The sequence below is a fragment of the Channa argus genome, chromosome 15 (genome assembly GCF_033026475.1).
Source record: "Channa argus isolate prfri chromosome 15, Channa argus male v1.0, whole genome shotgun sequence".
Taxonomy (NCBI): domain Eukaryota; kingdom Metazoa; phylum Chordata; class Actinopteri; order Anabantiformes; family Channidae; genus Channa; species Channa argus.
This window is the reverse complement of record NC_090211.1, coordinates 4,375,662-4,401,604: the sequence shown is the minus strand read 5'-3', so window position 1 is coordinate 4,401,604 and position 25,943 is coordinate 4,375,662. Positions and strand designations below refer to the sequence as shown.

At 38.3% G+C, this 25,943-nt stretch overlaps 3 protein-coding genes across 6 annotated transcripts; 1 reads left to right on the top strand and 2 right to left on the bottom strand.

Moving 5' to 3' along the window:
- Nucleotides 1-3,697: 3,697 nt before the first annotated feature.
- Nucleotides 3,698-6,291, bottom strand: LOC137100375 (eukaryotic translation initiation factor 1b). Its single transcript, XM_067478186.1, has 4 exons — nucleotides 6,108-6,291; nucleotides 5,248-5,411; nucleotides 5,050-5,151; nucleotides 3,698-4,908 (listed from the first exon to the last, which is right to left on the bottom strand). The coding sequence occupies exons 1-4, from the start codon at nucleotides 6,136-6,138 to the stop codon at nucleotides 4,864-4,866; spliced, it is 342 nt and encodes a 113-aa protein (XP_067334287.1). The 5' UTR covers nucleotides 6,139-6,291; the 3' UTR covers nucleotides 3,698-4,863.
- Nucleotides 6,292-9,638: 3,347 nt separating this feature from the next.
- Nucleotides 9,639-14,995, bottom strand: srsf2b (serine and arginine rich splicing factor 2b). 3 transcript variants are annotated; one of them, XR_010910887.1, is made up of 4 exons: nucleotides 14,397-14,991; nucleotides 12,161-12,484; nucleotides 11,457-11,523; nucleotides 9,639-9,846 (listed from the first exon to the last, which is right to left on the bottom strand). XR_010910887.1 is itself a non-coding variant. In XM_067478182.1 (3 exons), the coding sequence occupies exons 1-2, from the start codon at nucleotides 14,756-14,758 to the stop codon at nucleotides 12,190-12,192; spliced, it is 645 nt and encodes a 214-aa protein (XP_067334283.1). In that variant the 5' UTR covers nucleotides 14,759-14,995; the 3' UTR covers nucleotides 9,639-11,523; nucleotides 12,161-12,189. The 3 variants fall into 3 exon arrangements, 2 of the variants coding, with proteins under 2 accessions (XP_067334283.1, XP_067334282.1); XM_067478182.1 differs by having other exon boundaries at nucleotides 9,639-11,523; nucleotides 12,161-12,472; nucleotides 14,397-14,995; XM_067478181.1 differs by having other exon boundaries at nucleotides 9,639-11,523.
- A 1,836-nt stretch (nucleotides 14,996-16,831) lies between these two features.
- mfsd11 (major facilitator superfamily domain containing 11) lies at nucleotides 16,832-25,177 on the top strand. 2 transcript variants are annotated; one of them, XM_067478178.1, is made up of 14 exons: nucleotides 16,832-16,902; nucleotides 17,726-17,890; nucleotides 18,411-18,466; nucleotides 18,888-18,995; nucleotides 19,084-19,163; nucleotides 19,261-19,357; nucleotides 19,546-19,604; nucleotides 19,749-19,908; nucleotides 20,682-20,725; nucleotides 20,834-20,899; nucleotides 21,018-21,143; nucleotides 21,297-21,471; nucleotides 22,134-22,269; nucleotides 22,435-25,177. In XM_067478178.1, the coding sequence occupies exons 2-14, from the start codon at nucleotides 17,795-17,797 to the stop codon at nucleotides 22,594-22,596; spliced, it is 1,365 nt and encodes a 454-aa protein (XP_067334279.1). In that variant the 5' UTR covers nucleotides 16,832-16,902; nucleotides 17,726-17,794; the 3' UTR covers nucleotides 22,597-25,177. The 2 variants fall into 2 exon arrangements, with proteins under 2 accessions (XP_067334279.1, XP_067334278.1); XM_067478177.1 differs by having other exon boundaries at nucleotides 16,855-17,104.
- Nucleotides 25,178-25,943: the final 766 nt, after the last annotated feature.

Sequence of the window (25,943 nt, the reverse complement as noted above, 5' to 3'; positions counted from 1 at the left end):
AATTAGTGTGAAAACAATGAAAAGTGATTCACAGTTTTCTTCACATGGACATTTGGAGTTTTGATAATATGACTTCAATTTTGACTAACGCTTTCTAGCAATAGAAAAACTGTAAACTAGGTGGATCCTTTTTACAAATGTTTAAATAGAATTGAGCTTCATAAATTATGTTTACCTTTTAAGGCACTGAACACCTTGTCCCATTCTTCCTTCATTGAGATTCTCTGGGATGCACTTTTTACACCCACTCATGATAGTGACCCGTTGCCTATAAACCTACTTAGTTGTAAAATGTTTTTGTCAGTCTTTTGTTGTCCCTGTCCCACATTCTTTGAAACATGTTGCTGGGGTCAAAATTAAAATCAACAGATTTTAACACTTCCTCAGTTTTAACATGTTGTCTTTGTCCTATATACAATCAGAATTTTACATGTCACTACTTTTCTGAAATTTTTTAGAAATGCAAAAAGAGACATTAGGCTCAAAGAAATTATTAAATAAAAGGAAATTATATGCATGTGGAATAAGTTAAAATGCATTCAATACATCAAGTACATTTTGATATGATGGACTAGGTTTCAGGTCAACTCTATCTAGTACTGTTCTGTAGTTTCAATATCTATTTTTTAAGCCAATTTGTCTTTTTAATTTTGAATTATTATTGCCCCTGTAAAATGAATCTTTGTTTTCTTTTTACAAAAAAAAGAACAACGCAGAGTTATGACTGAGCGATCTTATAGCCTGCACCTTTACATACATGCTACAGTCAAACCTAAGAATGATCTTAAGTACCAACGATTTTACAGCAGCAGTGCAAAACTAAAAACCAACATACTGAAGAAAATTGATTGAGAAGTGGCAGCAATGCATAGTTAGTCAGATGCATGATTGGTCAGATGCTTTACACCTCCATTACTAAAACCATTGGGCAGCATACACAGAACATTACACAATTCATTACAAACAGTGACATAACACTTGCTTCTTGTTAATTTTGGAAGCTGCATAATACCACATATTTTCTTTATTTAAAGGACGCATTCACAGATATTGAACTTGGTTCTTTTGAATCTAGTTTGGAAAGTACATGTAAAGGAATGCCATTAAAATATCTCCCTAAAAACTAATACAGGGAAGTCAGAGGGAAGTTTAAAAGCATTATTAGTACAGTACATTTACACCCTAAACTAAAGCTACAGACAGCAGGTTGTAAATGGGTGAAGTCCCCTTTAACATTTACAAACTAAGGATGGGGCCTCTCTGCTCCACTTTTGTGACTGTGTTAACAGTACCAACCTTGAGACAGAAACGAATCAAAAGGCCAATCCCCAAGATGATCATGTAGAAGCTCACAGTGATCATCAACACTGCTGGGAGAGGGATGGCAAGCCCCCATATAGGTACCACCTGAGGAAAAGGTTAAAAAAAATGTTGTTATTGGTTACAATATCAGATGTATTTAAACTATATATCAAAGAATCATTTCTTACTTGCATTGTGTCTTTCTGGGAAAACATCTTAAACTGACACAGGATTTACATCTTGGGAATTTGGAAAAGAAGTAGAAAAGAAGAACAAAAAGTCAAGCAAAAAAATTTAACGACCCCCACAGAGCCCTGGTCTCATAACAGATTCAGTCTGGGATTAAACAAAGGGGAGTTACAGAGGCTAAATATTATAAAGAAGTTAATATATTATGTATTTATTCTTCATACATTAGATATAAGTCATGAATAAGAGTGACTTTGGGGGGGGGGGCAGTTTGCAGACAGCCTGCAGCACAGCACTTTTTTAGCACTTCAATTCATGAAGGAGATTTCCCCCCCAACCATCAAGTATGAATGAGTTACAATGTAACAGAAATTTTAATAATTTCATGTTGCCTTTTCCAGAAGTGGTCAAATGGTCAATTACAGAGGTCTCCATAGTGAAACTACTTACAGCGATTAGGCTTTGGCACTCACCTTGGATGTTCACCAGCTGGAGCAGCACCAAAAAAGATAATTGTTTTTTTAAATATATTTTTGGGTGCATTATCTACTTTGAATTACCATCCTACCAATTCCCATCCCATTGGAGCTCTTAATATATAAAATGTTAAACACACATTAAATCTAATGTCCCATATTGGGATCATTTGTAAGGGTAAGGTACAGTGGCCCTGTGAGCTAGTAGCATTGCAAACTGAAAAATAAAAACATGCACATACAACAGCATAAAGAAATGTCCTGCAAAAGCCACAACATAACAAAGTTGACAAATGCATAGCTAAAAGCTAAATGCTGCATTGTGGCTTTTTGCAGCTTGTTTCTCAATTGGGTTGTGTTGTGGCTTTTTTGCAGTGTGTTTCTTAATGCTGCGCCTGTGTTTTCAAATTGATGAAGTTTTTCAAATTTGCTTGTGTTTTGTCTATTTGCATGATTTCTCAATTTGCAGTGCTATGAGCTCTCAGGGCCTCCACAAGAATATAATTTGCTAATCACTAATTCTGATGAAAGGAAGAAAAACAAGAACTTAAAATGAATGTGAAGTTATAAAGCAGGATAAGGACGTTTATACATTGAAGTCTCATAAGAATTCTACAGAAATTGCGGACTGTTTATCATGGGGTCAAAGACATTCTGGTTTGATAACGAGATCATTTTAGAATCATACAGTGACATGAACAACGGTGCTATATTGTTTATCTGTGTCTCTGTGTTTACACCGCCTCAGCTGTTTAAAACTGTAAGGTAAAAGACAACGTATTTCTCTAGAGTGTAGTAAAGACAAACAGAAATGTTCGACTACAGTAGATCAAAACTGTGAAAATTAAGAAAGTGATAAAGACATTATAGCTAACCTTAAATAACAAAAAAAAAACGCTAATTAAAATACAATTCAGTCAATTCAGATTAACGGCAGAGAAGGTTGCTAGCAATTTACCATCCTTCAAGTGCGGCTCTGCATTTCATGGATGTCACTGGTACATTTAAAACGAGGTCACATTCTCCAATTTTTCAAGAAAGAAGTCACATAATGCTTTGTGGCTATGAACAAATGAGGCTTAGCGTGTTAGCATGTGGCGATAGCTACGTTGCCATGGAGTTAGACGGGTCCCTCGAAAGGACAGAATTAGTGGAAGGAGCTCGCGAAACTCAGTTTCATGTGATTATTTAGTAGTCGTTTCTTCTTTTTTCTTTTTTTGCAGCTTCCAGGGAACATACATACGAGATATTCTCATTGTCGGGTTACTGTAGCCTGAAACAATTGCTGGCAACATAATTTAGTCACAAAGTGTCTTAAAGTCCGTTTTGGGGAGTAAGTCAATGCCTGCCTGCGCCTGGTTTAGTGAAGCGATTCCTCTCCCGCTATCGTTTTCATAAAACAAAAGACACATCATTATATTAGGAAATTGTATAGTGTAAGGTTATTGCAATGAGTAATAATAATGAACAGGTCTCCTAATCTGTGTTCAGTATATCAAATATAAACTACTGGAGAAAGTAGCTAAAAATACTTTTCAGCGATTATATTCCTTTAACACGGTCACATGTAACTCTAGAGAACGTAAATAAACGTTGAGATTATCCATATGATTGCATTTTGAAACTGATACAAAATGATGTGTGTCCACATTCAGGTCTACAGTATGTATCCTACTTTCCCAGTGCAATCTTGGATTTACAAAACAAAATAAAAACAACCCTTGACAGGATTAATAACTGCAGACATTTTATTGAACCAAATGTGGATTTTGCAAAACAGATTCTCTCCATCACTATCACAGTAGCACAGTGTAACCTGGCCATGGCTTAAATGTTTTCCTGTATCATTTCAAAGTCACTAGGTTATAACTTGTTCACAAATTATTGCATTATAAGAAATTATAGTTTCAAGTGTCTTTAAGCATAGGTTTGGTTGATCTTGGAACAAAGCAGTCAGCTTGTCAAGCACCAGAGTAGGAAACACCATTTACCAGCACATTAAAAACAAAGAAACCAAAAAATAAAAATCAAAAACAAGACATACCCTTTGTTATACTAGAGTACATTACTAGTATTTGGTTTTGTTTCCTACTCTGGCAGGGGCAACCGAGTGAAATGACTCAGCCTTTAACTAATATCTATTTAACTTTGATGCATGTGAGCAAAAATTAAAGTGTCATTAAACAAGAGAACAAAACATGTACTTTGAGATTGTGAAAGTGTTCAAGGCTTTTAACCATCTCTCCTCTAACCTGAGATCAGGCTGCTGGGCATGTGAAAACCCCCAGTGGTATATTAATGTTAACTGAAAAGAGGGAGGTCACATATGCTGGCAAACCATAGAAACCTATGCCTGCATCAAATACACATAAGAATTCCTTTTGCTAACAGTAGCCTTCATTCATCTAAATGTACCCACTTCAAAGTCTATAACCCTCCCATACACACAGCCCCCACCCATTCCCCATGACACCACTCCACTCCCAACATATGGAGACTCATTTTATTTAAACACCTTGTACAAAAACAAAAGTTACATGAAACAGTGCCTCATTTTACCATGAGACCTAAAAGAAAAAAAAAAATTCTTAAAAAGGAAATTAGGGTGAAAAAAAAAGGTGGAAGTGCCTGGGGGGGCCATCACCACTCATCCCTGATGTCATCTGGAGTTGCAGTGGTGTGACTTGAGAGTGAGCCTGTCCCCTGGTGTTGTAGGGGGATGGTGGTTTGAGAGAGTCCCATGTTTGTCAGAGGTAATTCACGTTTTAGCTAGTGGGAGCTGGTAGGGCAGCAAGGGAAGATGGGGGAGAAAGAGCAAGAGCAGCACATTGGAGGAGAGGGGGAGGGGTATTTAATGGCCTTCCAGGAGAGATGGGAAAAATGCTGCCGACAGCTTCTAAAAGCCGTGGACTTTCAGCTGCTCTTCCTTGGCCAGGTCAATCTGCAAAAAAGAAACATTGCCAATCAGTTAACATTTGATTAGATGTCCGTGACCCAAGCACTAAGTAATGCTCCCCACAACACACACAAAAGAACCCCCAACCCTGTCAATTCAGATATTTGAAAATATTTTGTCACTTACTTCAATAAGAAACTGGCAGATATTCTTGCGCTGGTCTCCCTGAAGCTGGATTACTTCACCATACTCTGGGTGCTCAATTACTGTCCCATTGCAGGCAAATTTCTGTTCAAAAACCGAAACAATGAGTAAGTGTTAAAGAGGCCAAACTAAAAACAAAAAAAATGAATATGTATGAAACACATTCAAGAGCAGTAGTACCTTCTTGAAGGCCTTGACTAGCTTCTTCTTGTCATAGTCGGCGGAGATGCCCTGGACAGTTGTGAGGGTCTTCCTGCCGTTCCGCTGTTGGATTCTTATGTGGATGTAGTCCTCAGTCCCTGCTGGGAGGCGGTCATCACCCTTAGTTGCATCAGCAAAGGGGTCTGGAAAGATTTTGGGTTAGCGTTAGAAGAAAAGCATTGAGAACAATAAAAATCCATTTGCATTCCAAGACACTGCTGCCAAACCCATCCGACGGATATTTTTCGAAAGGGCATATTTCATGTGACTTTTTAAAAGGCGTATATGCAAAATGTACAGCTTAACTGAAGAACTGCACCGTACATTAGCCACGGCCTAGCTACGTACCCTTTTGCCAACAAAAACGATTGTTAACAGAACAGCACAGTCATGACACTAACGTTTGTCACAACGTGAAACAAGGACTAAACATCAATTACGTCTATGTTGACATTTTGACATTTCTCTCCGTAGGAAGTTTATTTTTAACGCATATATATTCGAAACACAAGTTGACGTTAACGCAGCAAAATTTAGGCCTAATGGCGCCCGCATTAACGTGAACAGTGGCCTGCTAAATACTCAACTGAAACCTGAAACTTCAAATTGTTAAATGTAAACATAAAAATAAACCAAACCTCTGGTTAACTTAACATTACTTTAAGTTGATCACTCTAAAGAACAAGGATTGTGATATATAACCACTATTTTATATATATATATATATATATATATAAAAAATACTCGACATAAGTTAGCATAGCACTAGCAATCTTTGCAGTCGCCCTTCCCCCACCTTGTCTCACATTGGTTTCATATAACGTTGGTAAATTACTCACCAAAAGTTTGGAGGTTCTGGATAGCGGACATACGATAAGATTTGCTTTCCTTTCGGATAATAACTTGGTTAGCAAGCAGTTCGTCGGCTGACTGACTTTTTTGTCTTTGATGGGTTTCGCCTTTTCACAGAAACGACAACCTACTCTGCTTCCACAGCTCTCACAAAATGGAAACCTTCCCTTTCGTAGAACTCGAAAACAACCCTTTATAGCTCCGCCCCGAAGTCAACGTCAGCCCGTCACAGACGTAGAATGTTACGTAATACCAGCAGCCGCGCCTTGTTATTTCTCAACTGTACTGGAAATGTCACATCAACAAATAATTAAATGCGTTTTGTAATATTTAACATTTACGCTTGCATAATTTCCTGCTGTTTTCCTCTTTCTTAAAACCTAACTTGATAAAAAAATGTGGGGGTTTGAGCGAAACTCATTCATTTGTTAATTAATCATTTTTTTAAAAAACATTCTTACAGGTAGTCTATAACTCATCTGAAATAAGTGATTGAGTGTGAAGAGTGAAGAAAATAGTGAATAAGTTATTACAAGTTTATAGAGTTGAGAGACTTTGATGAATCCAACTTTCAGCATCTTGCCGGAGGACACAGATATGTGTCAATTTGTATCAATTGTCAGTTCATAATTTGAATCCATCTATGTATTCAATACACAGTGACATAACTTGCCCTAAAATGCTAAAAAAAATGGGAAAACTGTTTCGTAATCACTGTTATGTTTTATGTACTTTAAGTCATAGCTGCAGTGTAGTGTAATAAGAAATTATATTTCCTCACTTAAGCGATGCATTCAGTTAATTACCTGGTTGTTAATTCTCTCGAATATGTATTGCAATCCTTTTCTAATAGTCACTTGATGTAGCAGTTAGTATAAAGTTTCTTTTCTATTTCTATTTCTATTCACACATAAGCCCAGACCTTCCTGAATTATAATTGCCGATGAAAAGTTTTAAAAACTCTTTAGGATTTAGGATTACATGCATGTTTGAAGAATGGGAAATATAGATTTTAAAGCACACATATATTTATACACACACACACACACACACACACACACACACTACACACCTATACAGGTCAGGTTCTGTACAATCCCAAACTGAACCCTCAGGCTAAGTTCAGGTAGCAACTCTCTAACTTCAGTTAACTACATTCAACCACTGGGTGGAGACAAAAAACATTCAGACATACACACAAAAGGTGAAATGATTCGGGGTATTTTTATAATGGCACTTGCTGCATCGTAACTTACAATTGTGGCTATCCTTAATGTATTTTAATATTTAGTAAACATTGTTTTTGTTTACAAAACCTCTAAACCAGTATTTAGTAATACTTAATTTCATTTAGCATTTTCTACTTCTAGCATCATTCAGCATTATCCATATGTTATGTCATGTAGTGCTTGGATGACTGGAGAAGTATAATGGAGTCTTAATTCTGTGTTGTCATGCCATCATTAAAAAGATTTTTAATCCCATCTTCAAGATGTAGCTGGTTCTGTCATCAGCAGCCAGCATCACGGATCAATTTTAGAGGCAACTGTTTTACGAGGCCAGATGTGGTAGGGAGAGCATCTGCTTACTTTCTTTCACCTACGTCTTACCAGAAATCGTTCAAAGAACACCAAATTACTCGCCCTATTCAGATGTTGTTTTGCCTACTTGAGCAGATGCTCAAGTCCCTGATGAGGTCTCCACCTCAAGTTTCCTTCCGATTCTGCCATATAGACCTTGTTTGTTCAAGCAATGTTGCACAGTAGTAGGGTGTATCACCACACCCGTGTCAGTTAAACCTTCCTGTAGGTTCTTTGCAGCCATATGAGGGTTTTGAGATGCCTTTCTGCAAAGCATACGTGAAGTTTTGTTTAAAAAAAAAACAAACTGATTTTCTTGGTCTTCCACATCGTGGCTTCACTTGAACAGTTCCACTTATCTTCCATTTCTTAATGACATTCCAGATAGTGGAAACAGAGAGGCCAGTGTCCTTTGCCTATCTTTCACATCAATCAGCTTCATTGTCAGATCTGCACTCAGTTCAATAGATTGGACAGCAGTGGCTCAGTTGGTAGAGTGGCCACCTACCAGCCACTGGGTTGGAGGTCCCCAGGCAAAACTGGGTCCCTGGACAAGACTCTGAACCCCCAACAGCCCCTCCCCAGCTGCACAGTGCTGGTCCCAAGCCCGGTAGAAATTGGGGAGGGTTGCGTCAGGAAGGGCATTCGGTGTAAAAACTGTGCCAAATCAACATGCAGACAATGACAAAGACAAAGGCACAAAAAATATATAAAAAACAAGCTATGCATGACTTCACAGCATAAGCTAAAAGGACAAAAAAAAAAAAGTTCAATAGAATAGAGAATATGACTGTTGGATTGTCATAGACAACAATCATTCGCTCTCAGAAGCTGGGCTGCATACTAAGAAAAGAATTTAAAAAAAAATGGTTGTGATGGGAAAACACATCTGGAATTCTCTCCTTCCCAAGCTTCTTTTCTCTTTTTCTCCCTGCTGTAACAAATTAAAGCTGCAGCCCTGCTGCCATATCAATGTTAGTGAGCACAGGCCAAATACTCAGCCTCTAAAAAAAATTAAAAAAAAGACTGAATTTGTCTTATCATTAGGCTTCCATGCATTGCACATGCACATGACTAATATTTTGAAAAGGAGGAGTAAATTAGAGAAGACATCGCTTCTCCCATCTGTATGAGACAAGACAGGGGTAGGACTTTATTTTGATGACCAGACCATGCGGCCTATCTCATCCGATAGATCATATCATTATATGAAAGGAGGAAGGGGGGAAGACATGTCATAATGTTTAGACTTTGGCCTTTATTTGCTGTGATTCTATGTTCAGTTGTTCATTTAAAGGTTTGGTAAAAATGTTAAACAGTAATGGTGTATTTTTTGTAACTAGGAAAATGCATACGACTTAACAATAAAAAAATATATGCCTACCAACACACAAACCATTCATAATTGGTTTGGGAGCCAAATCTCTCATCACTAGGAAGCTGGAGGGTATGGTTTCCCCCAGACTGGGCTGCTTGTATTTATGGTTTCAACAAGACATGTACGCATCATAAGCCTGTCTAGTTAAACAGGATGAGGATAACTTCATTTTCACTCACTTACCAGTGTTTGTGCACCATGAATGGATGTGCTCTCTTTTCAGGGCTTCACTCACATGGAAGTTGCTACTAAACAAAAGCCTCTTCTACGTTTCTCTTTTTGGTAGCAAACAACAAAATAACGCATTCATTAATCTGATTGACACGAGACCTATTTGTATTATGTTGACTCTAATGTAATTCATTTCATTTCTGCAGCCCAAATCCACTTTAACCTTTTATTTAAAAAAGTAATTGTAATTGCAGTTTTGCTTTATGGAAGTACTTTGCCAAATCTGTTTCTATACAACTGTATCTACCTATTATGAAAGCAGCTGTACCACTCTACCATATATTTAAATGTATGCGCCAAATTAAATTGAGTAATAAATGAAGAGACAATTATAGACAAAACACCAAATATTTAATCAAAGTCACACCCATATGGGGAAAAAACATTTTACTGTACAAAGGGTGAGACTGTAGCAACCGTACCACTGGTAGTCACAGGAGCATTCTGGAGAATACTGGATACATCCAAGCACTCAGCAGAGCAACACGCCACACCTTAACAGCTAACCAGCAATACTCAACTGCTACACAACTGCGCCTAGTGCACAAAAAAAAATAAAAAAAAGAACATGAGCAGGATTAGAAGCACAAGTGAAATATTAAATTGAACAGTAAGTTAATGTAAAATTGAAAACAATGTTTTAAGAATATGTAACTCCCTAAATATCTGACAATTACCACAGTTTACACCCCCCGTCGCTTTGTAGGATGCGTTTTGTGAAAAAATTTTTAACACAGGGTTAGAATTAACCATTGTGCTCTCTAACTACAACAGCCTGAGGTACAGCATTAAAAAAAAAAAAAAAGCTCTTTATGTAACTTTTGAGGGCCTTAATTAAATGTAATGTGGTTTGTGTTGCTCTTAAAAATTACTACAATGAAAATATAAATAATGCATCAGTTCTTTGTTTTCTATAGATGGTTTATGACATAGTGGAGGTGTCTTGTTCTTACTGAACAAGAAATAACTTTTTGCAGTGGTAGAAAAAGAAGCCCTAAATCCAGGTATATTGACACCAGAGACCTGCATCACAGAAGCGAGACTTGTGCATCAGCAAGCTAACTTTGCGCATAATGGACTTCCTGGTATCAGGAACCTGCTTCACTCACCAGGATTGATGTTACAGTTCCACAGTATCGGGACATGGGAAAAAGTATTAAACTTTACAATAGTTAATAAGCAAAAACAAGAACAAGGTGGCATATTATGAGGTGCAACCCTCCAAACACTAAACTACTGAAGATAACAAAACAGTTTTGACAGCAGTTTTCCTTGACCCCACAATGTCAGACACAAAGAAATCTAGATTATGTTCGACTCAAGCCAAAAATATTTTTACAGCATGGTACCAGTTTAACTCGACTTGCTTTTGGTACTACCAGGTACTTTGTTTTCCACTGCAGATAGTACACAATGTAGCTTGGTCATCTGAGTGATAACACCAACTGTGGTAACACAGCACAGAGACATACACTCACCGGCCACTTTATTAGGTACCAATCCAAGACACTATTTTAAATTGTGTGGCCAAAACATTAGAACCATCTCTTCTTATAATGCACTCAAGTACAACTCCACTAACAACTTCACCCTCAATGATGAATTATCACCTTTCTGACAGATTCAACTTAAAAAGTGAGAAACTATATCATTGTAAAAGTAGAATTCATTCCAGAGCCGCTGTATTGAATTGCATCAGAATATATACGTGTGTATCTAAGAAAGTGGCCAGTGAGTGTATTTTGTTTCAAAAGAAACTGGAGAGCTTTAGGATATACTTTTTATTTAGGACAGCAGGTAGCCTTCAGTTTTTCCACTTCACCGTTTGGTATTGCCTTAACCTTAATGGACGAAGTTGATACCAAAAAAAACCCCACCAGGCACTACCCAGACTTTTTTCCTGGTAGAAAACGGACTGAGTTTAAGATGGTACCATGTGGTGGACAAGCACTAAACAGGAACTTAAAAAAAAAAAAGTGTCTTATAAACAAATTTAAAATCCAGGTAGGAACACAAATTAAAAGTAATATTAAACAAAACTTTAAAACCCATAAACACTGTATGAAAAGGAAATAAAAATCACAGCATGTCTATGAAATGAAAAGCCCTTTCCAAGACCAAATGATTAAGGTCAAAGAGACAATAACCTTTTACAGCTAGACACTGTTGCTTCTGTGTGATCCAGTCTGAGACTTGAAGTTCTGAAATCTTCACCTGAAATTGTAACAACAAGCAACACGTTAGGGACAATGTTAACATTGGACAAATTGTAAATCTGTCCGAATAAAACAAAAAGAACTACATAAGTGTAATACAGAAAACAGTTTAGACAGCAGATTTGATGGAGTTTAAAGCAAATACCAGAGCAGCTCACCGCACACCTAAATGCTCACAGCTCAGCTAAGATTAAACTCCACTTTAGCTAACAGGATGCTGCAACCTTGGGAAGGAGAGAATCCCAGATGTGTTTTACCATCACAACTGTTTATTCAAAATTATTTTCTTAGAATCTGGTGAAATTGATGAGCTGGTACACTGGGTATGACGGAAAGTGTAATTGTAAATTGTGGTAAATCAAGTTTGGAGAGAAAGAAAATCTAGCCTGATGGTAGCAAAAGTGACTCTTGTAGTTGCAGAATATCCAACTCACATAAATCTGACAGGGGTGTCAATAGTTACATCTAAGCACCAGTCTGATTGCCTGGTAAAGAGGATTACTTCACAGACAAACTAATCTTTATCAGTTTTACTCCCACAATGATCGAGGGGAAACAAAGTATTTGAAAAAGAGATAATCATTAAAGCATGTGCAAAATGTGGACAATTTAAATTACTTCTAGTCAAAGCTCACCTGTTCACATGCTGATGACGCGTTAAGCCCTATGGAGATTCACCTCCATTTTCTGCTGATTTGGGTTGACTTTTAGATCTAGATCTGGATTTTCTTTTGGAAGAAGGAGTATGGCTTCTGGACCTAGACTTTAATTGGGACCTGGATCTTGATCTGGAACGAGAAGGGGACTTGGCCTTGGTGGTCTTGCTTCTAGGAGAATGAGACTTGGATCTGGAATAGGACCGGGACCTGGATCTGCTGTAGCGGGATCGGCTTCGGGAACGAGAGCGGCTCCTGCTGCGAGATCTGCTCTGTCTTCTGTGTCTCGGGCTGGGGGAATAACTGGATACATTCAGTGGTTTGAGTTATCATCTACCATGTGAAAACAGCTGGCACTGAACTGAGAAAACAATTATACAGATGATCTACATCTGCACAGACTTAATCAAAGATGACCCACCAAATCAATAATTAGATATTAAAAGTGACAGATTAGCTGACATTAGCAAAATTCTACAAACAAGACCCCATAATGACAACACGAGAGTCAACGGTTCATGTCAGAGCACAAACCAAGCCATAAAGTCACAGGAATTGTTTTAGAGACAGGGTTGTATCGAGGCACAGAAATATTTCTGCAGCATTGAAGTTCCCAATGAGCAGAGGCCTCCATCATCCAAAACTTTATTGATCCCAACACAAATCAAATAAAAATATTAAATAAAAAAAAAACCACAATTCTATTTGTTCATTTAGGGATGAGTTGAACAGTTTAATGGCCACTGTGAGAAAGGATCTCCTGTGGTGTATTGCGGAGCACTTTACTGCGATCATTCTGTAAAGTTCTCCTCTGTACAGCCAGCAGGCAATGGAATGGGTGGGAGGGATTGTCCAAGATTTAGAGGAGTTTGGACAACATTCTCCTCTCAGCCACAACATGCAGAGGGTCCAGCTCCTCCCCCAGAACAGAACCAGCCCCCCTAAGGTGGGGCCTTTGAACCAGGGGATTGCACAGAAAGAAGTTTGGAACCACAAGGACTCTTCCTAGAGCGGGCTGGCCAGCCAAACTAAGATCAACAGAGAAGGGCTTTAGTCAGGGATGTGAAGAAGAACCCAATGGTAACTCTGAAAGAGAGAGAGGAGAACCTTCCAGAAGAACAACCATCTCTGCGGCACTCCACCATTCCAGCCTGTATGGTAGAGTGGCCAGACAGAAACCACTCCTCAGTAAAAGGCACATGACAGCCCACCTGAAGGACTCTCAGACCATGAGAAATTAAATGTTCTGGTCTGATGTTTGTTTCATCAGATTGAACTCTGTGGCTTGAATGCCAAGTGTCATGTCTGGAGGAAACCAAGCACACTACCTGGCCAATACCATCCCTACAGTAAAGCCTGGTGGTGGCAGCGTCATGCTTGATGAAAACCTATTCCAGGCCCTCTGGGCCTCAGACGGGGGCGACAGTTCATCTTTCAACAGGACACTGACCCTAAGCACACAGCCAAAACAAAAAAAAGGAGTGGCTACTGGACAACTCTGTGAATGTCCCTGAGTGGCCCAGCCAGAGCCCAGACTTGAAGATCTCTGGAGAGAACTGAAAATGGCTGTGCACTGACACTTCCAATCCAACCTAATGGAGCTTGAGAGGTACTGTAAAGAAGAATGGGAGAACCTGCCCAAACATACAGTAGGTGTGCCAGGCTTGTAGCATCATTCTCAAAAAAATCAGCACCTTTTGATTTCTGCCTGGTTCCCTCCAACACAGAAGATATGTTAGGAAACAATTTTTGGTTATTAGAATCTCCTGGTAAATTCCTCATTTGTCTAGCAGTTTGTTCATTACAGAAAATTATTTAAAGCTCCACCGCTGTGTCACATAGTCGCACTAAGCTCCAATGGTGCTTTGGTGAAATAATTCACAGACACTTTGCTATATTTAACCTGTGCAGAACTGCAACATGGACCTTGCTGTTTCGCAGCTTTTCTTGCAAAAGAAACAGGTTGCAAAATATTGGTTTGAAGGTTTGCTTCTGAAAGGACTGACAGGACTTTGCTTTGATGTTTTCTCCTTGACTTAGATTTTTGCTGCCTTGTACCTCACTTGTAAATCGCTTTGGATAAAAGCGTCTGCTAAATGTAAATGTAGAAATGCGTGAATCCCACTATGCCAAGGCCAACAACCTGAATAGACCCTGAATAGGCCAATTCGTTATGAGATTTCCTGCTTTAAATTGTTGACGAGTTCTTGCTTACCTTCCGCTACGGCGCCCATGGCCTCCGTGCCTCCGTGGAGGTCCTCCACGCCGCCCTCCACTAGAGTGAGAATCAGGGGGTCTGCCGTACCGGGCCATCTGGACCCGCAACTCCCGTCCATCCAGAAGCGCGCCGTCCATGGAGTCCATCGCATCTTCCGCGTCCCTTTTGTCGTGGAAGCGCACAAACGCAAACCCACGGCTTTCTTTCGTGTAGCGGTCCCGGGGGATGTAAACGTCTCCTACGCGGCCATACTTTTCGAATACACGTCTGAGGGTTTCGGGCGACGTTCGGTACGTTAAGTTGTCTACTTTGAGGGAAACCATGCCGTCGACATCTGGCGGAGGCCTACCGTAACTCATGGCGAATGAACCTGTGAGGCCTGGCTGCCTTCCTCAAAACAATGGATATCGTGGCTACGTTGGAGCCTGTCTTTTTTCCACGAAAGTGCAATTTAAATGAAATCTCCTTTTACCTGTAGTATTGGAAGCCGCCAAATTGTAAAATAAATTACCATTTCCTGCAATTCTGCGTCGCCATCTAACTTAGTACTCCGGGCCGAAGCAATGAGGTAAACTACTTCTTCTTCGACGTCTTTTTCCGCTCTATTTGTGAATAAAAGCCAAGTGAAGTAATTGACGGTGTGCATTGGCGCCACCTTCTGGATTGGAGTATGAAAGCTGGAAGTGGAAAAAAGGGAAAACTAGATTCTTTCTATTAAACCCGTCTCTTTTAGTTATTTAAGTAGGAAACTACATATCTGCCAAGATGTTTGCCCAAGAAGACTGCTTTGTTTTTTTTTTAGAGTTTCTCCCTTTCTTCCTTAAATAACTTAATATGTGTCGGTCAGATTCTTGTTGATCAAAGTTCATGCATAACCCAGTGAGATGTGTGCCTATTTAATGCAGTCTTTGGTAAAGTCCTGTAATAACTGTTTTTTTTTTCCATTTAGTTCCTGCCCAGCTTACTTCCATTACCACATGCTTTTGTCCCAGTATTCTTGCCACATTCTATGCATATGATCTCGTATGACTGATTTAGCCTCAGTCTTAGTTACTGAAACCCGCATCTCAACTGTTTGTGTTTTGAGTAATTGCTTGGCCAGTATATCAGTATTCCCCTCACACCACAAAGGAAGCAAACCTTCAAAGCAATATTTTGCAACCTGTTACTTATGAAATTACTTAGTATATTTCGAGTTTAATGCCATGACTACATGATGCTCCAGGTCTGATGCCTGTGAGTGCTGACAGGCTACCTAGTGCAATTAATGGCTGTGGCAGTGAATATTAAACTCGCCTTCATGTAAATCCTACTGTTGTGTCCGTGTAGATTAACCCTGTGTCGCAGCATTAGTTTCAGTCTCCTTATACCTAAGAGGATCTCTCCTATTTCAACCTGCATAGCAACAACTGGAGATGTTTTGAATGCACAGCTACAGATTCTTATAGCTTGAGCTTTTTCTACATCTAACTTTTTAAGGTTGCTTTCTGCTGCTGACATGTGGGCAACATAACCATAATCAAAAGTTGCTTTTATATGTTTACCAGTGATAACTTATTTGCTCCCCAGTTCCGGCCACATAAACATCTTTAAAGATTATTGATCTTTTTACACTTGGTTTTTATCTTTGTGCTGTCTCCATGCGAGTTTGTTATCAAATATGAGCCCACAGAACCTCCCCACATGTCCCCTGCATGTATTCCAGATTCTATCCCATAATTCAGAGAACCCCATCATCTGCATACAGTGGTTTCCCTATTCCTTCATCTACCTGTTAATCATAATGTCGAAACATGGACTACAGGCAACTGTTAAATTACAGAAGACTTCAATTGTTTCAATCAATCCTGAGCTTTGAGTGTAGATGAAGATTGTTTTAAAACTGAGATCCAGCTATTGCATTATTATTATTATTATTATCTGTCTATCTGTGTTTGATGAGTGTGTTCAATAAAGACCTGAAAGATCATGACTGCTTGTGTTTTATCAGCTTAAGAATATTGTGTTTATTGAGATTTGTGACTTGAAGTACAGATCACATTTTATGACCAGTTTATACAGAAAACCTGGAAACTGCAAGCAGTGCCATTACTTTTAATTCCGACTGTGTGATCTACATGCTGTAAAGTAATTACATTAAAGTGATGAATGCACATGTAGTACTGTTATCCACTATGAAGAAGTAAACAATATGCAGACTAGTCCAAATAACATAAAAGCATGAAAATAAAGTAATAACATTTCTAATAAATAGACTAGCAATAATATACCATCAGTCAGATAATACACTGCAATTTTTTCATCTGCTTTGAAGTGGAAATCATTTTCCATATATAAACTAGTAAAAAGGATTGATTTACGCACGTTTGCGTTTAGGGCATTACCCCGGTCCGGAGCGTTTGTAGATCTACGGTTTTATGCTAAAGGAAGAGCTAAGCTAATTCGTCACAGCACAACAGTCAGCTGGTCCGTTCATCACATGACCCACAAGTCCTGTTTACCGGTGAGGTGAAGAGCTCATGAGAAGTTGATTTATACCACGGAAAGCATTGTGTTAAAGCTGGTGTAGGGAAACCATGGAGAAAATGAATGGCTGGGAGTAATAGGTCTTCTTCAGAGAGTTAAACATGTATCTAAAAACGCTGTAAGTCCGCATAAAGAGGAGCAGCCATACGATCGTTAGCTAAACGACTTCATCATTGTTGGTAAGCTGTTTCCTGTCTTAACCTTCCACTTGTTTTCTTTAGCTTGTCACAACAGTTAAAAGACGCAAGTCTCTATTGATCAGCCATTTGTCTGACTTTTTCATTTTCATTTTTAAAGTTAAACCAAACCAAACCCCCTTTTAAAATCCTTCAGTTTAATGCTGATTTGCGTATCGTCAGACAATCCGTATGATAGAACACTTATTTCTGCCTTATGATAAAATAAATAATCCACTTTATGATTCGGCATTTCAAACATCAGCCAAACTGCATTGTTTGAGTTTAACCGTGTTCTAGGATGCCCACAGATGATCACCAGATGGGTGGCTACCAATTGTGAAAGTTAATCTTTTATGGAAACAGTACGCTTGCTTTGTGACATATTACAGCCCGAAATTATGATTGTACTCTGTTAAATCATAACTACGGTTCGAAACATGTCATTTGTCGAAGTCTTTCTAATGCGCAAGTAGTTTGTGACAGAACATTATATTTTTTAATGGAGTTTGGATCAAAGCACGTTTTTGTTTTTTTTACTAATACTAAAATCAGTGTATTTTACGTTTCTATAATATTACACACCTTTCCGACTATTGCATTTTTATGTCCTTATATCTTCAGATGTGCTGTGATCTCCGGTAGACTTCTTCTCTTTTCACTTCCTCAAGGAATTTGCATATATCCCCAAAAATGAGTCCAGAGCGGAAGAGGCTTTTGAACATCATTATCCTGGGCTTCGGCTTTATGTTTATGTTCACAGCTTTTCAAACATGTGGCAATATAGAGGTAGGTTGGATTGACTTCTGCACATATAACCAGGTCCATACTATCCGAACAGTGACTTAATTTTCATTATTGGGCTCTGTATGACACAGATCCACTGTATGCTTCACCAGGAAAGAAACCCACCATTTGATTATATCTGCGGGTATCACACTTAAGGCAGCTATTGAGTATTTATATGCGTAATTAAGTATGAAAACGGACAGTTTGATTTATAATTATGTTGGTTTGTGCAATTATTTTTGAGCTAGTATTTTATACAATGGACTTTATGAATAAAAATGTCATTCATTCCTACAAGGTTTGTGCAATATGCTTGATAAAACCCTTAAATAGAAGCTGACAACTGCAACCAAATCTACATGTTTCATTTACGATCTATTGTGTTGGTGTACAGAGCAAAAACCTAAGAGAATACTGTCACTGTTCAAATACACATGGACCTGATCTCTCACATTGTCAATCCTCAGCAGTAGTCTTTTTTTAAATAAAGAAAATAAGCTTGTTTTATTTTTTTTTACAGCAAACCATTATCAAGAGCTTCAACAGCACCGAGTTTCATGGGACAGGGTATACAAGGTAAAGTATTGCTATCTTTACAACCACAAGCAGTTACACATCAGCTATTGATCTTTAGTAAACAATATCTGTGCAGCCTGATAGAGGGCATTGATACAGACCTGGTCATACCTTTCATCCAAAGCACTTTAGGGAACACTGGCTGTGGCATTGAATATTAAAATCATCTTCATGTAAAACTTACTGATAAGTGTTATATCTGGCAGTCAGATCACAACTGATGTTTTCAGATTTGAATGTATGATTAATTTGAAAAGAATTCAGTATAATATGTAAAATGCACTTGAAAGAATTTAAAATGTAAAAGCATTCAACGCAATAAAATGATCCATGGGACTGTTATACTTTTAAACCGACTGTGGGATATGCTGTCATATGTTCACACGCAGCCCAGAGTGATACCTTTACTTGTTACTTCCAGCATGGCAATCGTCTATGGAGTTTTCTCCGCGTCCAACCTGATTGCTCCTTCAGTGGTGGCTGTCATTGGGCCACAGCTATCCATGTTCTTTAGTGGGCTTCTTTACAGGTGAGCACACACCAATGACTACTGTACAAACATGGACATTTTCATGCTCAGTCAGATCTCTAAAGCATCTCGATAATGTTTTCTACAGCGCATATATAGCAGTGTTCATTTACCCATACACTTGGAGCTTCTATACGATGTCTGTGTTGGTTGGAATTGGAGCAGCAGGTAACAAAATATTACCAACCCTCTAATTTAAGTAAGGAAACAGATTGCTTTTGCATGTATGTTTGTGTATTGATCTTTTCAAATGTTCACTTTGTAGTGCTCTGGACCGCTCAGGGAAATGTGCTTGCCATTAACTCTAGTGACACCACCATTGGGAGAAATAGTGGTATATTTTGGGCGCTGCTTCAGTTCAGGTAAACATTTGTCTCAACTCATACCTGCACTGTAAATTCCTTAACTCGCTTTTTTAGGTTTTTTTTTTTTTTAAGATACTTAAAGTGAAGACTACAAATGATAGGTTTACAGAACCTATCATTTGTAGTCAGTTTAACTCTTTTTGTTGTTGTTTTTGTTACTTATTCCTTTCATCATCTCTCTGCAGCTTATTCTTTGGAAATCTTTACATATACTGTGCCTGGCACGGACATGTTCACATAACGGGTAGGAAACAAACTGCATTAAATAAAAATGTTTGCCTCGTATGAACAGTGTGCTTTTATTGCCATTCAAAAATTAGTAGTTCCCATGCTGACTTCTTTTTAAGAAGTGTAATTTTAAGCATCTGATTCATGTTGTTTGTCTCAGACAAAGACCGTCAGACGGTGTTCATCTCACTCACGGTGATCAGCTTGGTTGGTTGCTTCCTCTTCTTTTTGATCCGGAAGCCTGATCCTGAGTCCTCATCTGGTGAAGTGTTGGAGTCACATCTGCAGACCGAATCCACAGAGAGCAGCTCCACATCTATGTGAGTGTTGTTAGGATTTTTAGGAGGCCTGGAAAACCTGTAATTTTGGGACTTTATTGCCACTTTACAAATTACAAGATCAACATGAATATTTCTATAAAATGTTTTTCACTAAAATCTATTGTGAAATTAGATTGTATCTTCTTCCCTCAAGCTAATAATGGTTGTGAAGGAGAATGGAAAATCTTTGGATATATTGAGTGCAAAGAAAAAATGTTGACAATGCTGTAACATGTGATTTCTAAATATGTAATTTACTGCAAAGGGAACCTGGAAGTAGTACTAGTAGGTGAATATGGATTTTTTTTGTGTGTTGGGATAGAGATGTATAGCAGTCCCCCTCTTTCTTTCTGTCTTATGGTCGACATCAAACAACCATCGTTTACCCATAAAAAAGTTGGAAACCCTGGAAATATCTTGGTTAACTATATTTAAAAAAAACAAATGGGAGCCTCAGTCATCCTTCCTGATGGGTTTGGATGGATTATCATTTTTTAACTGAACAGTACAAAATGAGACAAGTGATCTTTATCTATAAATGCTTTGTTGTTTTTCCTACATTTCTCTTTGTAATACAGTTGCTACAGCAACCGGGTGCAGTTTAGGGATGAGTCAAAATGAAAAATGTCTAAGGAAAAATACGAGCCTTCGAAAGGCAGTGAGGGAGACTGCTTTTAAGGCAAAAACATCCATCAGTGTTAGTAAAGACAACTTTCCAAACTCCTGATTCTGCCTGTGCTGTTCATATGATTTATTTCTTTTCCTTCCTGCAGCTCACCTCAGTTGAGTCTCTGCTCGCAAGCTCTGGATGCTTTTGGTACATTTACTAGAATAATCTCCACCTTTTTTAGTTTTTAGTTTTATTTTTTTTTTAACCTGTCAACAGAAGTTTCTCCCATGTTAACATCTGTTTTTGTGTTTGCAGTCAAAGCTTGTAAAATATTTGTGACCAAAGAGATGCTGCTGCTGAGCATCTCCATAGGATACACAGGTGGGTGATGTGAAAATAAGATGTGTAGAGAGGTGTCTCGGCAGGTTTAAGTCAGTGTGAGTGTGGAGACTTTCACTTATGACTCAATTCACATATGCATTTCTGTCTGCTCCGTTAGGCTTGGAGCTCACCTTTTACAGCGGAGTGTACGGGACATGTATTGGTGCCATGACGCGGTTTGGCAAAGACGCAAAGAGTCTGATCGGCATCTCTGGCATTTGCATTGGTATTGGTGAAATCTTAGGTGAGCCCTCTGCGCTGGGTCCCTTTCTAAGCCTCATTTATGATGCAGTTTGTCACACGAAAGCACAACAGAGACAAAAAGGAAGCGGGCCAAGTAATGTTACCAGGCTGGAAGCTTATGATGTCTCTCCCCATCTATGCTTTTTTTGGCCAGGTGGGGGCGTGTTTGGGATGCTGAACAAGAACAATCGGTTTGGGAGAAACCCAGTGGTGCTGCTGGGGCTCATCACTCACTTTGCTGCATTTTACCTGATTTTCCTAAACATTGCTGCTGATGCTCCTCTGGCCCCAGAGGCAGGAACTGATCTACAGGCCTACATCACCCCCAGGTACAAAAAGCAGCACTCAGGTACAAACTAGTAACTTAGCTATAATAACAGTGGGTCTATTCAGGCAAAATAGATAAATACTAGGTTTTCACAAGAGCCACATATGCACCATTTTCCACACATTTACTGAGGAATAAAAGCAAAGTGTGTGTCTTAAATTACAAAAAAATGTTACCAATTGTCAACTGTCTTCGTATGGTTTTAGTTAGAAGAATATAGGCGAATATAAACGTTATCGAACTACAGTCAGCATTCTCTATTAAAACATCTCTTGTGGCTAAAAAACTCCTCCACATGACATCATTTGGAAGACTTCTCCGTTCAGATGATGGGTGGGCTATAGAGGTTGGAGTTTTGGTCAGCTTGCTTCTCAAGACAACCTCCTGACATCATCATCTGAATTGAAAGCTCCTGCTAATGACATCACCTGGAGGGGCTAAAATTAGAGGGGAGTTTTACTAAAGAGTAGTTTGATACTAGTCAACCTAGTTTAATAAGATGCTAGTTGAAAATCTGTGAAATCACTTATTAACATGATGTGCTGTTTTGCTTGTGTGTGTGTGTTTGTTTTGGCTATAATAACAGCAACTACAATAAAATTACAGTTATGTTTTTGTTTTTTAATATTTATTTATTTTTACCTTTTGTCCAATGTGGCTCAGTCTCGGGGTGGCATTGCTGTGCAGCTTCCTGCTCGGTCTGGGTGACAGCTGCTTCAACACTCAGCTTCTCAGCATCATCGGCTTCATGTTCCGTGACAGTAGCGCCCCTGCTTTTGCCGTCTTCAAGTTCATCCAGGTGACCTCTCACTTTGTCACTCTGTGTATAAAGATAATTAGACAATAAGTCCTATTTAGCGCCTACAAAGAACAATTTAGTACATAAGTATTATTTGAATTTAACTTTAAATATATCTTTTGAAATTCAGTGATTTATTGGTGACTTTTTTTATTTCCACTCCAGTCCATCATGGCTGCTATAGCCTTCTTCTACAGTAATTACTTACTGCTCCAGTGGCAGCTGCTCATCCTGGTCCTGGTGGGTTTTGTGGGATCGCTGACATTCTTTATGGCAGAGTGGACGGCCCAGTCCAGCAGACGAGACTCAGACTACGACAGCATCTGATTTCTGTCTGGTACGGAGGAGGACAAAGAGAAGGGCACATCTGGATGGGTTTTGCTCTCCACAGCTGGAAGAAACATCACCCAGGGATGATGAACGTGTCCCGGCGTCTTCTTAGAGAAACTGACACCGTGGTATGTTTGGTTTTCACAGAGCCACCCAGACTGTGGAGAGCCTGGCATTGGCAGTGATGAACCAAATGCTCACCTTGATCTCAATTTATCTGTAGTAAATCATCAATTATCTCTTACACACAATTTCGTTAGTATTCAATACAAATTATGAAAACATACTTGGCATGATGAGTAATGGGTTTGTTAATCACATATAAAACCATTTTGATTCAACATCTGTCAGCAATGATGTAAAATAGTGCTAATGGGCCCACTTCTAGTGCCTGTATGGAGATAACCTGAGGGGTAACACTGACTTTCTTTCATTCAGCAGCTCTGGCTACATGTGTAGCCTTAAAGATAAGGCTTTATATTTCTTCTTGTCAGCAAATCCCACGAAAGGACTAAACCCAACAATATATTTATCCTGCTACAAAGTATTATGTCTGTATTAAATTTAGATATCTTCCTCTGTGTCACAGAGCTCTATTGTTGACCAAAAACTATTAAAAACACCTCAAGGAGTCACAGTGTTGTATTGGGTGACATGTTCCTTCATTCTTTTGTGCTATATTTCCACAAATTCACTGTCCTGTTGACCAAAATACTCACTAGAGCACAAATGTGGTTTAATCTGCCACTGAAAAAAGTGCCCACTAAATGCACTTCTTCCTCCTGTTTGCTTCATTAAGAAATACAGTACCCAGGTACTTTAGGAAACTGCTGACCCTTTTTGAGAATTAAAATGTATATTTGTGAGGTGTTTTTAAAGAACTGTTTCAGTGTACAGTCAATTTGTATGAAGTGTTTTTACAGCATGGTCCGCCACCATCACATTGTTGCCTTTTGTCTTCTCAAGGGATTTGATGACAGTCATAGAATATTGCCAGTCTAATCCTGAAGCAGTTTAATCTAATGTGTGTCATGTTTTGCAGTCACCACAGCATGTAATGTGCATGGATGAAATTCTGACAGACCAGCCACTTCTGGGCTCCATGTCTTCTAATAATAGTGCCCTTCTCTCTAAAGTGCAAACCTTGCAGACTGTGATTATAAACTCCACATGAAGTAGATGTGTATCGATTTGTGTACTTTCTAGTCTCTCCTACATGTTCAGCTACAGTCGTAGGGTAATCTTAACCTTAAAACGAGCATTTACAACACCTATTCTGCAATCTCAAATCCATCTGACAATGACTTTTATTTCAAGTCATTACAGCTTACTGTAAGATATCAAATCATTTTAAAGGGAAACATTATCAAGAAACTAGAAACTTTTGCTTGAAATTTGCTTTTACTGACTCTGTTGTGCCGTTTTTCCTTTTTTTTATTTTTAAATATTTTTACACTAAATGGTACAGAAATGTAATAGGAATCAGATGATCTTGACAATGATCTGTGACTCTACGTTTTAGGAGACCTGTCACCTTTACAAGTGGCCGACTACATCTAGTTCAGATGAAATTATTTCGGGTGTTTGGTTTGTGCTTTACTACTTTTATTCGCCTTGTACTATGCAATGGGCCATATTTAAAGGGAAACAAACAAACAACACTAGTAATAAATAAACATTTTGCTTAGTCACTGAAGACCAATATAAAATCTTGCAAAGACGCTGGCAATACCCCAGCAAACGTGGATGTAGACTGTGTGATTTGCAACATTATTAAATCAGCTTTTCAGATATTTACGTAAATATGTAAGTAAATGCAGTCAACTAAATTCAATCATTTTTTTATACATTTCTTTCAACTACAAACTCAAAATTGCACCTTAAGGATTTGAAGTCAAAGTCAAGATAACTCTAAGCCGTAATGGACTTTGTCTATTAACTGTTTTCACAGACTGCCCACAACTAATTGAACTAATGATTTCTAAAATGCTCATGGTTTTAAAATCAGTGGACGGTCCCTTTTTTGTCATATTGACCTTAAAATTCAGACCTCAGCTTTCATCCAGTTTTCTTACAATCCAGAACTCTGCTGGTAATTTGGTTGTAAACTCACTCTTGTTCTTTCCCATTGACCTCATATCAAACTGACGCACTGAATTCCCACCTTAAGACGTGTCGTCTGTTATAGACATTTTACTTTAATGTTGTGGTGAGATGGACAACACAGAACTCTATCATTGAGGCTGTAATATTTTCCTTTTTTTCTTTTATTAAAATTTTTAAGCATTTACAGTAAGCTAGTTTTAGTTGATTTATTGCCAAAGATAAAATTAGGGCTTGGGGTTTTTCAAGTTTTCTTTCAGGTTGTGACTGCGATGGATGCAATCATTCTCAAGGGAATTTAAGGGAATATGCATGTGTACCATGAAGATGATTTTATAAGTGAAAGTAGTAATAAAGAATGCCACCTGAACTTTCACTTGCTTGGTTTTGCTATCAATGAAATGTATTTGTGATATTGTTCATGGGCTTTACCCAAATAAAAGACCATGCTATTCAGTGGGTAATCTGAATTAGATTACATGCCTCTTGTTCACTCTGTGTTGATATTTTTATTATTATTCGTCAAATTTACTGAAAACACAATTGGATTTGACCAATACAGTTTACGTACATGCTACATAAAACAAAAACAAAAAAATGTAATGTATTTCACTAAAACCTTCAACTCATTTAAAAATTTGAGTAAAGTTTTTTTATTTTTTTTATTTAGACTTTTAGCAATGACACTTAAATATTTATTAAACATATTTTTAAACAAACCGAATCCTGGTTTAGTCGACCATGTAGTTTATATTAACAAAATATTGCCCCACTATAAATAACCTGTTAATAAGATGATTATGACACTTAATTATATATATTGATGGTATGAGCATTTTACCCGATCGCTTTACTTACACTATTATGCAAATCTGAAGTATAAATAGAAAATAATTTTTGGAAATCCGGCCATTTTTCGCAGTCCGTGAACCCAGATTGAGTTGGCTCTTGTTGCCCAGCAACAGGTAACTGCGAGTCGCCTAATGGACTAAGTTGCGTCAAGTGCGTATATATGCTACATACTACATCCGGTCTAAACCGTAATAAAAGAGGCTTACTGACACGTTTTAATAATTTATATCTTCGACATTATATTTTCGGCATAACATGCAACATATTTATTTAAAATAGTTTCAGTCACATAATAACTAAACTAAACTAAAGCCAACAGCATAATTTGAGTGTTTTTACCCATCCCACTCTTAGAGAACCCATAGCCTGTGAATGAGTATAGGTTGTTT

Excerpts from the sequence above, each read along its gene's own strand:
- srsf2b (XM_067478181.1), bottom strand. The coding sequence starts at position 14,758 with ATGAGTTACGGTAGGCCTCCGCCAGATGTCGACGGCATGGTTTCCCTC. Across the intron at positions 12,485-14,396 it reads CATGGGCGCCGTAGCGGAAG|TTATTCCCCCAGCCCGAGAC; the intron begins GTAAGCAAGAAC and ends GAATGTATCCAG.
- LOC137100375 (XM_067478186.1), bottom strand. The coding sequence starts at position 6,138 with ATGTCCGCTATCCAGAACCTCCAAACTTTTG. Across the intron at positions 5,152-5,247 it reads TAGTCAAGGCCTTCAAGAAG|AAATTTGCCTGCAATGGGAC; the intron begins GTACTACTGCTC and ends GTTTTTGAACAG. Across the intron at positions 4,909-5,049 it reads TCTGCCAGTTTCTTATTGAA|ATTGACCTGGCCAAGGAAGA; the intron begins GTAAGTGACAAA and ends TCTTTTTTGCAG.
- mfsd11 (XM_067478178.1), top strand. The coding sequence starts at position 17,795 with ATGAGTCCAGAGCGGAAGAGGCTTTTGAACATCATTATCCTGGGCTTC. Across the intron at positions 18,467-18,887 it reads CATGGGACAGGGTATACAAG|CATGGCAATCGTCTATGGAG; the intron begins GTAAAGTATTGC and ends TGTTACTTCCAG. Across the intron at positions 18,996-19,083 it reads TTTAGTGGGCTTCTTTACAG|CGCATATATAGCAGTGTTCA; the intron begins GTGAGCACACAC and ends TGTTTTCTACAG.